Genomic DNA, 15,856 nt, shown 5'->3' on the forward strand with positions numbered 1-15,856 from the left:
TACCCACCCTTGCCATGAGGAGTAAAACTCTCCTTTTCTTTAGCTTCTCTCACCATACTAATCCTTAAATGCATATTAAAATGTTTTCTTAATAAACTCCAACAGTCCTTCCTTTAAACAAATTGAAATGTGCAGAGTTCCCTAGGATCTGGAGATCGTTTTTGCCAAGAAGCAGTATTCCTGGGCAGGTGCGATGGCTCAGCCCATGACCTGCATGGTAGGAAAAACTCGCTCCTGAAAGGTGTCCTCTGCCCTCCACACGTGCACATGCACACACGCAGAGAATAAACAAATGTAAAAGAAACAGATAAGTGTCCTCAAGGATGCTTTAGGCTGAGATAACCAAGAGATCATGTGTGCTACAAAGTGCTGGTTCTGGAGCGCTGCGTAAGTGACTTCAAAAATCTCATTTCTTATGGGCATGAAAACACAGCCTCAGCTGACGTAAACCTTAGACCCAAGCGAATAGGATTCAGCCTTTTGTTTAGATGAACATAAATACTAATCTCTTCAGTTTTCATAATGGAAAAACAGTTTTGCTCCTCGCATCTGATATTTAAAACATTCATTTCTCATGCTGACCTACATAAACTGCGTGCACTTGTTAGGAAAATTAAAGCGTGAATTAAGTAGGATTCCACGAGGAGTCACTTCGAATTCATTGGTAGCACTCAGAGACTGTCTATGGTATGAACCAATGCCCTGAACAGACAGGGGAACCAGACCACTTGAGGGAGCTTTTCTCAGTGTGCATAAACCCCACCTCCACCCTGTCAGTCTTGACCAGGCCAGTCTCAGCTGGACCCCAGTCACCAGTGTTTGTTTGCTTGTTAGTCTGTTTGATTGTTTGGTCTCATTGTCCAATGCTGGCTGTGTGTCCAGACTAGTCTCAGAATTTTGGTCTGGCATGTACCACCATGTCCAGGTGGTGGTCTTTAAATAAGAGGAAAAGTTGTGAAGCTCCCACAGATTGCTGTGCTTCCTGACTCTGGCTCCAGTGCAGCTATAGCCTCCCTGTGCTTCAGAATAATCTGGACTGTTCTCTCTATCCGTCAGAGGAACCTTCCCATATCTTTTGTTCTCTATCATTTAATAGTTTGTAAGATTGCTACTATACTTGTCCATTGGTGCCATAGTCCAGTATCTTTAATAAGCCACATTTGAAGTTACCTTTCCAGTTATTCACATCTTCACTTTATTTTTTACTTTAAAAGCTTTAAAGTGTCTTATGCTTTACATATCAGTATTAATGCGATGAATTGTTTTGTTTTGTTTTTGTTTTTTTGAGACAAGGTTTCTCTGTATGGTCCTCACTGTCCTGGAACTCACTCTGTAGAGCAGGATGGCCTTGAACTCACAGAAATCCACCTGCTCTTGCCTCTCAAGTGCTGGGGTTAAAGGCATGTGCCACCACTGCCTGGTTTATACAATGAGTGTTCTAGTAGCTACTTCTGCTTGAGTTATTTGTGATGTGTTGTACACTCTTCATACTTTATAATGTTTTAAGCCTCATAGCATCCTTTCAAGGTATTGTATACTACCTGTATTTTCCAATTAATAGTAAAGAAAGGTGACAGGCAAGCCTCTGCTCTTCACTGACAAAACTGTCTCTGCCGATAAATGGATCTTTTCTTCTCTCATGGAATGAAAATTAGCTTACTTTAAAAAAAAAAAAAAAGTGTTCCTTTTTGCCTAGATGCCAAATTTGATCCCAAGTTAAGTCATTTGCCTTTTTTTGGAACCATGAAACTTTTGTTTCATTTAGATTTTTGTAAAACTTCATTCATGTGTATATTTATATATTTTGATCAGCAACAAAGTTTTAGGTTTTTCCTTGAAATAGAAATAGACTTGCTGTGATTTGTTAGGTCATAAGATTTTCCTTTATTTTTTGGTGTATCTTATTTGGTACCTGCAGAAAGCATTCTGCCTTGTTTGCAGCCATACATAATTCTATTTTCACATATCAAAGAATAAGTCAATGCTTAAATCAGAAACAAAACTATTTGTCATGACCTTGTAGCTGGAGTTTTCCTGTGTCCACCTGGCTCCTGCAGCTGCTCAGACCCAAGTAAACACACAGAGACTTATATTACTTATAAACTGTATGGCCTTGGCAGGCTTCTTGCTATCTAGTTCTTATATCTTAAATTAACCCATTTCTATTAATCTATAAGTTGCCACATGGCTTGTGGCTTACCTACTTTACCTCTTGCTTCTCATGGCCGTGCCTGGCAGCGTCTCCTAACTCAGCCTTCCTCTTTCCAGAATTCTCCTCTGTGCTTGTCCCACCTATACAATACTTCCTGCCTGGCTACTGGCCAGTCAGCATTTTATTTATCAAATTAGATTAACACATTCACAGCATACAGAAAGACATCCCAGCACTTCCCCTTTTCTTTTTTTCAAAAAGGAAGGTTTTAACTTTAGCATAGTAAAATTACATATTAAAAAAAGATTATCGCCGGGCGGTGGTGGCACATGCCTTTAATCCCAGCACTTGGGAGGCAGAGCCAGGCGGATCTCTGTGAGTTCGAGGCCAGCCTGGGCTACCAAGTGAGTCCCAGAAAAGGCACAAAGCTACACAGAGAAACCCTGTCTCGAAAAACCAAAAAAAAAAAAAACAAAAAAAACAAAAACGATTATCAAGCAAAAATTATAGTTATAATATCTAGTCTATTTGTATTTGGCAGATTTAAAGAAGATATCCTATCTATCCTATATTTGTGAGTCTAAGGTTTCATATCTAACTTATCTTTTATCATAACTAAGGAAATTATAACTATCTAGTCTTCAACTACATCAAAGACCTCAGAAGGATAGATATAATATTACCTGAGAAATGGGAGAAGGATGCAAGCAACTTTCGGGAGTCTTGCGATAGTAGACATAGACAGCTGGCAGCCTGGACAGTCATCAAAGTTTCTCTGTAAAGTTGGGGCATCTGTCTTTAGCCTACAGGCCTAGAGTCTCTCAGTCACTTCTCTCTGTGTCCTGTAGAATGTCTGGCAGCCTCTTGCTTTCTATGGAAACAAAAGCAGGGCCTCCTTTCCAAAGCAACATATCCTTACATCCAAATTTTAAAGTCAAGGAACCTTTAAAATATACATATTGGTTTAACTGAGCAGCTTTTACAATCAAATGTCTTTCTGCAGTTAAAAATCCTAAAGACAACACAATCCAGAGTCTCTGTGTGATATCTATCTTTATGTGGCTTATTTTTTATATTACTTTTACTTTCTCTTTAAAGACTTTATTTTTTAAAACTATTTCTTTATATAACTGTATATATTACTTTTTTTCTCTTTTCCAAGTCTACGTACATTTTTACACACATTGTAAACCGTTTAGAGATTTATCCCATCTGAATCTGTCTTACTGTGAATCTATTGTTCTAAACTGTATCATTTCCACCCACCTCATCTTCCCAACATGGCGGTGGTACATTTACCGCCAGCTCTGGGTCTGGAAGTCATGTGTACCATCAACTATCAGAAACAGTGGGTCTATGCTTCTATCAAAGCAGCGTGTAGCCTAGAAACCTCTTTTTTTTTTGGTCTGTACTAGCAAATGCTAAATCCACCACACAGTGTAATGTGCTGCTTGCAGATGCCTCATTCCCGCCATGCTGTAGGCCAAGCCTACATGCCATGAACCCGCCATAGAGTAGCTCAAGCCTGCAGGCTGCCGCTAACTTGAGAGAGACAACTAGGAAGCTGTTTTTAATCTCCATTTTAGAATCTTCTTTTTCAGGTTTTATATGGAAACTCTTGCCCCATGTTAGGTGCCATTTGTAGCTGGAGTTTTCCTGTGTCCACCCAGCTCCTGCAACCTCTCAGATCCAAATAAACACACAGAGACTTTTATTACTTATAAACTATATAGTCGTGGCAGGCTTCTTGCTATCTAGTTCTTATATCTTAAATTAACCCATTTCTATTAATCTATAAGTTGCCACATGGCTTGTGGCTTATCAATATCTTAAATGTTGGTACTCATGGCGGTGGCTGGTAGTGTCTTTTGACTTAGCCTTCTACTTCCCAGCATTCTCCTCTCTGCTTATCCTATACTTCCTGCCTGGCTACTGGCCAATCAGTGTTTTATTTATTTATCAATCAATCAGAGCAACACATTCACAGCATGCAGAAAGACATCCCCAGCATGACCCAAAATATTAGCCAGACATGGTTTAAAAAACCTTGATTTTAGAAAAAAACAAGTTCATACATTCTTGTTAGGATTGCAGAAAAATAAGGATCTTTTCCAAGTGAATACAGCTAAAAAAAAGATGCATTTACATGTAATGGACATGTCCTTTTTTCATTGCCATGAGCACTGTAGGTTTCCAGGATGTGCATTGGTGATTTTGGCCTAGTTGATAGGCATATTCTATATAGCACTCTGAGGAACAGTGAGTTTTTCGGGTATCCCTAGAGACCCTTGTAGTGGGTAGCCATTTCAGCTTTGATCTGGAAGTTCCAACCCCCATTGAGGCTTCAGTAACTGTCACGCCTACAAGGCAGGGCCAAGGGAGAACCCTGAAGACCCGAGATCTGGATGCGCCGGCTCTCTTGGTTCCTGGACCTTGGACACTGGAGGTAAACCGAGCAGAGTTCTCCAGAGAACACTGCCAGACTGCGCCACACCGTTTCCAGACCCTGTAAACTATCCCTTCACTTGTAAGTTACCCCACAAAATAAATCTCCCTTTTAACTACGTGGAGTGGCCTTAATAATTTCACCAATAGACCCTGAGTGAAGGGCTACTTTCAAGAGTGTAATAGACCCCAAAGCAGCCCCAATGGATGATGGCTTCCCTATAGCTATTTAACAGGGTTTTTGATGGTGGTGGTAGTTTTTATCTCTATAACAGTTTTTTTAAAGTGATAATTACTGTTTTTTGTTCAGAAGACCTTGGTGGTAATTCAGATAGAAATGTTTATTGTAATGGATTTTATTTTCATCTACATCTTCTAATGACCTGGAATAATAAATTGGGTCTTAAGATTTATGCTGTATTTAAATGTTAGTAATCATGAGATACTGGCAAGAAGTAAATCTAATGAACACTCCCCTTTATTTTGTTAACTGTGTGCTTAGTTGTATAGTACAGTGATACAATGGTGAGCAGCACTTCAAAAAAAAAGAAAGGGGTTATTCAAAGTACACTGGAGCCAGTTAGGGCATCTGAAATGTGGTGTGCCTGTGATCGGATGGTGAACAGAAAAACAAATGGGAGCTTGGATGGGCATCTTAGAGAAGGAAGAATGGACGACATAGGTCAAAGAAACATGAGTTAACAGGACTCGTAAAAGGTGACATTTGTGAAAGACTTGAGGTCATCGAGTGAAGCACTGGAGTTGAGCGCCATCCCTAGTCACCTGGCTCTGGAGGACAGTGACACAGTGACGGGAGGCTTTACATCATGGATAAAGCACATACAGTCTGGGAAGGATTTACTGGCATAGACATTTTAAATCTCATTATGTGGGACAATGGGAAGCGTAAATGAGACAACTAAGGAGTAAAGGTGATTCTCTAAAAACCATAGCACTGAAAGCTCACCTCAGATTACATTGGAGTGCTCAGAAATGCATTATTAGTTGACTTCTTTCTCTTTAATAAAGTATTCTAAAGTTTAAGGCTCCCATTCTTTGTATGGCTTTGGATCCTAGTGATTATGCAACTCTGTTCATGTCCTGGAGTTCCCAGAATGGACAGAGTGCATGGGGGACACTGCTGTACTCCCTCTGACAGAGACGCCTTTAGCTTCCCTTCTCCCTTACATGTGCCCTTACTGCTTACAGAAGGTCCCTGGCATGCTTGAAGGCTCTTCTTGGGTGCAGTAAAGTTGTGTCCACTGCCCTTGTTTACCAGCCCTTTGGGTTTGTGGAGATTGTACTGTTCTGCACCTGATTATACACAACAAAGGTCATTCTAGGTTAGGTTTTCTCAGGGGGTTGTCAGAAATCACCATGGAACTTTTTGAAAAGCAGATTACCAAGTCCCTCCTCAAATTTGCCATATCTCTCTCAGATTTTGCCTGTGAATTTATATGTTCAACAAGCCCCAGTTCTTCCAAAACATTGGGGTCGATGTATGAAAAGCACCATTTAAGAGACTGCAGGAAGTGGAAGCCTTCCTCAGGCATCGTGAGGGCCACCAGACAAATTCAACCCCTGCTCATTAAGGAAGCTATAGCTAACAGGGACAATAATGTCCGTGTAGAAATAACAATAGTAGTACAACGTGAAAATAAAGAAGTTCCTTGATTGTAGAAACAGCTACTTCCGGAAAGCCCAAGTCGGAGATATTCTAGACGGTTTTGTGTTTTGTTTAATGTATAGAATATGTTATTATATAATTTCCTTTTAATGTTTGTGTCATTAGAATGCTCAGACTTTATTTTCTGAGACAAGGTCTCATGTAGTCCAGGCTGGTCGTAAACTTCTGGTCCACTGCCTCCACCTCCCCAGTGTAGGATTCCAGCTGTGTACCACCACACCTGGCTCATCATCAGGTGATTGTCATTCAGCATACATAAAGGTCTCTGGTTGCTTCTCTTTCCTTCACTGGCTCCCTGGGATAATTTATAGAATTTACATAATTTATTAAGATAAAAGAAAAATTGTTCATATTTTTAAAGCTTACTGCATCTAAAATGGGGAAAGTCTTGCCCTCCATAAATTTTTCAGCCCTCTAGGAGCTTCTGTGAGAATTTTCTGCTGGGGATTGTCAACTTAAATGGCATAGAACCACAGATATGGAGAGCTGAGTATGATCTCTTCTTGTTCAGCTGCCACCTCAGTGTTGGTGTGGGCAGAGCTCTCGTCTCAGATCTGTGTGACACACTCACATTTTTCTGTTAAAAACAGAAGTCACTGTCCCTACTACCACGTGTTTAGTTTATGGCTCACCAGTGAGTAATGCTCTTAAAAATAAGTAAAGAGGGATGAATGGGAAAAGAAAAACAATATGTCATCCATCCATTAGCCCCATGATATGTTAGGTAGTATGGGAAGCCAAGTCTAGGCAGATCAAGTGTACCTGTCCACACACTGCCAAGTTTAAGAAAACAGAGATTCTAGATCATCAGTGACTTGTGACTTTTATTATCAAGTAGCATGTGAATTTGCTCCCACCGTTAAGTATTTTTCTTTGAGACAGGCATTGAACTTGCTATGTAGCTGAGGGTTACATTGAGCCACTGATCCCCCTGCCTCCACCTCCCAGGTTGCTGGAATTATAGTTGTGCATCACCATGCTCAGCTGAGCAGTATTGAGAATCAAAACTCAGAACTTTATGTATGCTAGGTGAGCACTCTATCAACTGACCTACATGTTCAGGTCCCAAGAGTCGAATATTTGCTGCATTGATTCTGAAAGAATACAGAGATGATGCAACACAGGTCAGATCCTGGATAGATAGCATGAGTCTCCTAATGAATCAGGCATTTCCATAGAAGCCATCGTAGCCAGTCCAAGGGAAGGAAGGGCACTAGCATGTTTCCTGTGCTGGATGTTTGGTTTTTGTTTTGTTGGTTAGTTTGGTTCCTTTCTTTCTCTTCTTTCTTTCTTTCTTTCTTTCTTTCTTTCTTTCTTTCTTTCTTTCTTTCTTTCTTTCTTTCTTTCTTTCTTTCTTCTTTCTTTCTTTCTTTCTTTCTTTCTTTCTTTCTTTCTTTCTTTTTTCTTTCTTTCTTTCTTTCTTTCTTTCTTTCTTTCTTTCTTCCTTCCTTCCTTCCTTCCTTCCTTCCTTCCTTCCTTCCTTCCTTCCTTCCTTCCTTCCTTCCTTCCTTCCTTCCTTCCCCCTACCCCCCTGTCTCTTAACTTTTTCTTTTTTGTTTGTGTTTGTTTGTTTGTTTGAGACAGGGTCTCACTGTGTAGGTTTGGATGCCCTGGAACTCACTGTGTAGGTCTGGCTGGCCTGAAACTAACAGAGATACACCTGCCTCTGTCTCCTGAATGCCAGGATTAAAGGCACAGGCTTTACTACACCCAGCTTAGTTTGGTTTCTTGAGGCAAATTCTCACTATGTAGACTTGGCTAGCCTGGAACTTGTTATATAGACCAGACTGACCTCAAACTCATAGAGATCTGCCTTTCTCTACCTCCCGAATGCTGGGATTAAAACCATGTACCACCATATGCAGCCCCTGTGCTGATACATATTATACTCTATTGTATTGCATCATGTCATCCAGTTCAATCTTCAGCAAACTTTCAAAATAATTGCAACCTCTGTGACATAGGTACAGAAACTGTGGGTCAGAGAAAGCAGCTTACCCAAGCTCTTACTCAGTAGAACTCAGATCTGCACCCATGTCTGTGACTGCAAAGCCCTCTCTTTTATGAGAATTCTAACAATGGACTCTGTTCTGAGAGGAAAATGAGAAGGAGCTACATTTGGTATGTTCCACCTGGATACTAAAGAATCAATATGAGTTAGAAAAAAGGCCAAGCAGTGCTAAGGAACCAAAAGGTGTAGAGTGCACCCTGAGACCGGAGCTCCCGGAGGATCATGGCAGCCCTCATGTCTAGACACGGTGACACCTGAGGGGCTAAGCCAAAGAAGTGCGTGTTAAAAAAATCTAGTAACTAGTTGGATATTATGGAAAAAAGGCAAAGAGGGGTCATTTGAACAAAAGCTGACTGAACAGATCACTGACAATGTGTCGGGACACAGTCCAAGAATGGAGCAATGCAGGGGAATTCTGAGTGCTTGTAAGAAAACTCCAAGAAAACAAGCCAAGAGTCTTGGGACCTCAGTTCCTGCAAAAACACAGAATTGTTCTTGGAATGTGTTTTCATGCTCCTCCCAGGTGTAGCAGATAGGACTGAGTTGACTTTAGCTGTTGTTATTCATATGTCTCTATGGAAAAAGCTGTTTGTGCCACACGTGGCTTATCCTTGTGATTGAACACCTTACTCTTGGCAATTCTTCTTAACCCTCAGAGTATAAATTGTCTGGTGCTCTGAATAAAGTTGGCTTTTGCATGAGACTGCAGTCTGCCTCATTTTAAGGCCCGGCTCTTGCAGGTTCACGCCACCAACTAGAGCCATAACCAACAGTGCAGAACCAATGGATTTACCAGAACACAAGTTGCAGCTCCTTGTAGACATGAAGTATTCTACCGTGCTCTGAGCTAACCTTAATTCCCAATGATTGCCTCATAAGCAGCATGTGTTGTAACTGCTGTTTGCTGAGTTGTTAAAGCTGTGCCTTAATAGTCTTGATACCCAATTAATTTTTTTAAACAAAAACAGACTATAATCTTACATTTCACGCACGAGGAGGGGCTAGAAAACATGACTGACTTCATTGTTTTTAAGTTTTATCAAAACCATTCACTTCTGTTATCTGAAAGAAAAAAATTAACTTCAGAAAAGCTAAAGAGCCCAAGTGTTTACTTGGCGGCCATTCATAACTTTTCAGAATATAATCAGGCAACAGGGAGAGTGGGTATATTGTTTACTTAGCGGCCATTCATAAACCTTCAGACTGTGAGCAGAAACTAGGGAGAGTAGTCATATGGTTTACCAAAATTATTTCCCAGTGAATGTTCAGAAAACACTTTAAATTTTCTGTTTATGTAAAACAATTTTAATTTAAAAATTCAATAATAAACACGATATGGAAGGTGCTAGTAGTGAGCACTTGCCTAGCACGCATGAGGCCCTGCGTTTGATTCCCAGAACTCCATAAATAAGTAAATAAACCAATAACTTATGGTACTGGAGTGTCTCTAAAGATTCCTGGTTTCCAGAGCTGGAGAGATGGCTCAGCTGTCAGAGTGTGTGCTGCTCTTGCAGATGACCTGGGTCTGACTCCCAGCACCCACACTGGGCAGCTCACAACTGCCTGTAAGTCCAGCTCCAGGGGAGCACCTGCACACATGGGTACACACCCACACACACATACACACAAATCAAAAATAATAAAAATAAATATTAAAAAATTGTTTTCTGGAACCTAACGTACCACCAATAAAAAAAGAAAAAAATAGTAGTCGAGGAAAAAAGGCAGATGACTACTGGTTTTCATATGATGACATATGAAATACAATAGCTCAATATTGTATTGTATTGTGTTGTCAATATTGTCTTGACCAATTCGTTATTGTATATGATACCTGGTTTCACCTTTTTTTCTCAGTTCACTAATGTTTTTCATTGACAAAAATTAAATGATTGTTTTTTGGTTGATTAGTGTTTTGTTCTTGTTAGTTGTTTGTTTTTTGAGTAAGGGTCTCATTCTTTAGCCTAAGCGGATCTGGAACTCACAAATGCAGTCCATGCTGGTTTTGAACTCTCAGTACTCCTGAGTACTGATGTGAAGGCATGTGCTGTTACACTTTATAGTGTGATGCTTGGAGTAATTTCATGTGGAGTGGCTAAATCGGGCTCATTCATGTATGCTCATAGACTTACTCATCCTGTGGTGTTAACACTCCAAGCCTGCTCTCCGCTGTTCTCATGCACGAAGCATCACTGGTGTGGTCGCTGTGCTCTGCTCTCCGCTGTTCTCATGCACATGAAGCATCACTGGTGTGGTCGCTGTGCTCTGCTCTCCGCTGTTCTCATGCACATGAAGCATCACTGGTGTGGTCGCTGTGCTCTGCTCTCCGCTGTTCTCATGCACACGAAGCATCACTGGTGTGGTCGCTGTGCTCTGCTCTCCGCTGTTCTCATGCACATGAAGCATCACTGGTGTGGTCGCTGTGCTCTGCTCTCCGCTGTTCTCATGCACACGAAGCATCACTGGTGTGGTCGCTGTGCTCTGCTCTCCGCTGTTCTCATGCACATGAAGCATCACTGGTGTGGTCGCTGTGCTCTTCTGAACTTACCCCTGCTGTGTGGCTGCAGCTTGTCCTCTGACTGACAGCTCCCCGAACCCCACAGGCACCTAACCTCTGGCCACCCCCATTCTCCTTCTATGAGTTCAGCCTTTTCTGGTCTGCGTGTAATGAGACTCTGCAGTGCCTTCTGCCTGGCTTATTCATTGTCACACGATGTCTTTCAGGTTCACCCAACTGTTTTTATGTTTTAGTACTGGTACAGTCTGTCCCAGATGTCAAGTACTTTGCACTTGGAATTTTATCCATGTCGCTTTTGTAAAATTTTGCTTTATTTGAAACATTTTTTTTAAAGATTTCTTTATTATGTATACAGTGAGTGTTCTGTCTGCAGGCCAGAAGAGGGCGCCAGATCTCATTATAGATGGTTGTGAGCCACCATGTGGTTGCTGGGAATTGAACTCAGGACCTCTGGAAGAACAGCCAGTGCTCTTAACTTCTGAGCCATCTCTCCAGCCCTATTTGAAACATTTCATTTTAGGAGAAAAATATGGATCTGAGTTTTTCCTCCTTGATACTTTGGCTTTAAAATAAATGATAGTTTTAAGAACTGACATGTTTGAATTTCAGTATCGAGTACATTTTTATTATAGTATAAAATATTTAAATAGCGGAGTGGGGTGGTGCAGGCCTGTAATCTGAGCACTCGGAAGTGATGGTAAGAGTATCAGGACCAACCTTGACTACCTGATGCCTTGTCTCAAAAAAGCATAAATGAATACGTAGAGAGCTGGGAAGATGACTTGGTAAAGTGTCTGCCATCATGAAAATGAGTGTGGCAGCCCCGAAACTCATTTACCAGCCAGCCTAGCCTATTGGTGCACCTCAGGTTCCATAAGGGACCCGGTCTCAGAAAGTAAGGTGGAGAATAACCAAGGAAAGACATCTGACATTGACCTTTGGCCTCTGTAGGCAATGCACACATACGTGTGTGTATACCTGCACACATGCATACATATTGTTAATCCCACAGGTTTCAGGAGAAAGACCACTGACTCAAATCATGCCCAAATTAACTAAAGCAAGTAATTAATTGACGTGAGCTTTTTTTTTTTATTCCTATACACGGGCTGTCTCCCCCTAAAGGCAGGGTTCAAGAGATGAGTATTAGACTTGGATGAGATAAGGGTTTTATAATTCGGGAACAGGGGGTTTCCAAATGGGGGATTTGGCAGGCAAATAGGTAGGTTTACAGAAGTAGAACATAAACATAACTAGGTGGTCATAACAACCTCCTGAAGCAAAGAAACGGTTGCAAGATGGTCATAACAAGGTGGTCATAACACCAGGTGGTCATTATAACCTTTTGAAACAAAGGCATGGTTGCTCTTCCCTGAAACAGGCGGTGTAGAACCACTTGTAGTTCAGGTTACAGATGGGGCACAGCCCAATCTTTGAGAAACAGATTTAATCATAAACAGGGATGAATCTAGTTTTTCTTTACTATAAGATGGCTTCTAAGCCTAAGATGGAAGCAGTCTGGTTTATCAATACATCCACATGAACATGTCCATACAGCACACTTTCATATACACACTAAATAAATAAGGAAAGCAAAATCTTTAAAGGTCATTTTAAGTTGAAAATTCTGGTATACCTGATCATCAAATAAAGCTATTACTCACCTACCAGTGTGAACTTTCAAAGCTTGAGCCAATAAAAATGAAAATTAGAATTTGTATTTCATTTTCAGTCTGTTCATGTGTGACCTGCAGAATTAATGAAATATTTTTCTTACTATTTAGGAAGTACCAGAGGGGCACCAGGGTCCGACTGCGACTCCTGGATCTTGAGCTAACATCGAGGTTCCTGGGTGCAACCACAGATACAACTATACTAGAGGCTGATGCAGTTCTCTTAGGACTCCAAGAGAGCAGAGACTCCAAATCAAGAGAGGAACAACTCAACAAGTAAATGAACTCCGCTTGCTTCAGTCAAAACAGGCTCTGTTCTGAGCCCAGATAACTGTCAAGAATGCAATTAGAAAACTGTGAATAAGTGATTGAATAAAGTTGTAATAAATGAAAACTCATCATGGCTCTTCCCTGTTCGTTATTTTTGGCTGCACCCCCTTTTTTTCCACCCATTTTTGTTGGATTGGGGTACACAAGCAATCCTAAGATTCTCTAATTCAGTCAGTGCTTTGAATACTGTCTGGACAGATGGGTTGTTTCTAACCAACAGTCAACAAGTAATCCAAAATGGCTTGCCTTGGTGTGGAAAGTGGACAGTAAATAAGAAAAATGTGTTAGTGTGTTAGTGGTGCATGCTCGGGAGAAAAACAAAGCAAAGATTGGCTACAAGGTTCCAAGTATAGGTTGAAATGTAGGTATGGTCAGCACAAGAACAGTCCCTCAAAAATGAAGCCGCAGGAGTCTCTGGGAGAACATACCCCTGCAGAGGTGGTGGTTAGTGTTAAACCCCTGAGACAGGCCTGGGCCTGTCCGGTTCAGAACCAGGAAGAAGCCATCATGGCCGAGTGTAAGAAGAGGAGAGGCAGTCGCAGAGAAGCAAGAAGAGCACATATGTCCTCCAGCTTGGCTTGCTGTGACCAACACTCGCTGGAGGGAGTGTTACCTGCCTGTTCCTCTGGCTAGATCCCTTGAGTAGATAGATGGGCTGAGTAGTCTAAAAATTAGCAAGAGTTACCATAGTGAGACATGTCAGGAAACTAGGGATCATCCGGGTAAGAGACCAAGGAAAGCAGTAGGGGCAGGTGGAGAGGAACGTTGGATTCTGGGCATAGTTTAAAGACAGCGCCAACAGGGTTGCCTACACAGTGAATATGGATTATGAGAAATGGAGTTGGGGGGTGGCATCAGAGTCTTGCCTTTTGCAACCAAACCCTCCCTTAACTGAGCTAGGGAGGAAGAGGCTTGAGAAGACAGTCCAGAACTCAGTTTGGAACATGTTGAAATACTTGTTGGACATTTAAATGGAGATGTCCTGGCGGCAGTTGGTAGTGGGTCCAAAGCTCATGAGGTAAAAGATTGAAACTTGGAAGCTACAGATATTTTACCCTGTAAGTTTAAAAAAAAGAAGAAGGCAGGGAGGGGATTGGGGACCATGCTAGCACACGTCTATAATCCCAGCATTCAGAAGGCGGAGTCGGGTGGATAGATGTGAGTCAAGTCTAGCCTGGTCTACATAGCAAGTTCCAGGCTAGCCACAGCTACACAGTGAGACCCTGTCTCAAAAAATGAAGGTGTATGCATTTTCTTTGGCAATTTTTTGTGTTATAGTAGCATCATGAAGTCCTAAAGTCCAGGGATGTAAGTCACTATAGAGCACTTGTCTTGCATGTAGAAGGCCCTGAGTTTTATATTCAGTGCTACAAGAAAGCAGAAATGTCTTGTCTGAAGTCCCACTAGGGGCCGAGCTGATTGGTCTAATGGGCCTAAATGACAAGTGTTGTTTTACCAGGGGAGCCAGCTAGGTAGAATAATCTGGAATTGGCATGTTAGTCAGAATGTCATACAGTCTAACAAGGTAAAATTGGAATAGACTATCTCCATGATGTCTGACTTTGTGCAAGAAAATGGCATAGCCTTTTCTGACCTAGTTGATGAAATTGCATAGCTTCACACCTGTTGTATGTTTTTTGCTCTTCTGGGGGGCCCCTGCCACCCAGCTCCCAAGTAAATTCATACACAGAAGCTTTTTCTTAATTATAAATGCATGGCCTTAGCTGGTTTTGGTTTCTAGCCAGCTTTTCTTAACTTATCCCATCTATCTTTTGCCTCTGGGCTTTTCCCGTTCTCTTACTTCTGTGAATCTTACTCTTACTCCGTGACTTGCTGTGTAGCTGGCTGGCTGGCTCCTGGAGTCTGCCTCTTTCTCTGGCTCCTCAATCTCCTTCTCCCAGATTTCTCCCTTTATTTATTCTCTCTCCCTGGCAGCCTTGCCCATCCTTTCTGCTGCCTTGCTATTGGCCACTCAGTTCTTTATTAGACCATCAGGTGTTTTACACAGGCACAGTAACACAGCTTCACAGAATTAAACAAACGCAACATAAAAATAACACACCTTAAAATAATATTCTACAGCACACACCTTCCCGGGTGGTTGTAAAAAAGTGGGAATGCCATCTCACTGTGACAGGGAGGGCAACAATACTTCACATCTTACTAGAGGTGTTGTACAGTTCACATGGAGATGAGAGATGGGGCCACTGTAGAGAATGGACTCTACCTCTAGGTGTAGACATGCCCTTATCTCCTCCCTTAAGGGCTAATCCAGTGGGGCAGGCCTGGGACATGACTAGGTGACCACCCCAGCGGGTTTCACAGTAAGATGATGTCCCACTAGTAGTCCCTGTGGTGTGGCTGGGTCAGATTGCCTTCCTGAGGCCCAACTCCCAAAGGTGGAACTCTGTCCTTTTGTTTCAGATGCTGGCCAGAGCTGAGGTATGCTTTTAAACTCCTTAACTAAGGCTTTGGGCTTCCTTGCTTTTTCTGAAGCTCTGCTCCAGGTTGCCTGCCCCACGTGGCTGACCTCCCTTCCCCCATATCTTTAGCAACAACATGGCTTTTGTGCTCTGTTCTCCCCTGAGAGACTTACAGCTCGCCTGCCCTGGGATTTTCCTTTCGGACTCTAAGAAATTGTCCTCAAGCTTACGTTTGAGTTCATTTTCTCCTTAAATACTTCTGTTAATGAGACTAGGAACCCCAAAAGGGGACCACAACTTCCATTGACATCATTGACAGCTGGGCTGGGACTCCTCAAGATTGCTAGTGACTCTTCTTCACTGCCTTTTAATTCTGTAGTTGGCAGAGCAAACACACGATTCCTGAGTGCCTAGATGGCATTATCTCCATCTTCAGAAATAGTCTGCCACCAAGAGCATGCCCTTTAGACATCCTTCTAAACTCTCAAATACAAATCTCAGGTCTCCCACGCCTGTCCTTCCTGCTCCCTTAATGAAATACTTTTCAGCAGTCTTCGGAATTCCAACCTGTTGGCGCTCCCTTTCCCCTCATTGTCCCATTTGTGGTCCCACTACTC

General features: G+C 41.9%; 1 protein-coding gene across 1 annotated transcript in view; it reads left to right on the forward strand.

Moving 5' to 3' along the window:
- The window catches only part of Mrps28 (mitochondrial ribosomal protein S28), a 134,439-nt gene extending 121,555 nt beyond the window's left edge, over positions 1-12,884 (forward strand). The window contains exon 3 of the mRNA XM_052715267.1: positions 12,598-12,884. Within this exon, the coding sequence (XP_052571227.1) occupies positions 12,598-12,766 (169 nt within the window). The 3' untranslated portion in view covers positions 12,767-12,884. The remainder of the gene's footprint in view (positions 1-12,597) is intronic.
- Positions 12,885-15,856: the final 2,972 nt, after the last annotated feature.

This window comes from Peromyscus californicus, unplaced genomic scaffold (genome assembly GCF_007827085.1).
Source record: "Peromyscus californicus insignis strain IS unplaced genomic scaffold, ASM782708v3 Scaffold_5__1_contigs__length_169319896, whole genome shotgun sequence".
NCBI lineage: Eukaryota > Metazoa > Chordata > Mammalia > Rodentia > Cricetidae > Peromyscus > Peromyscus californicus.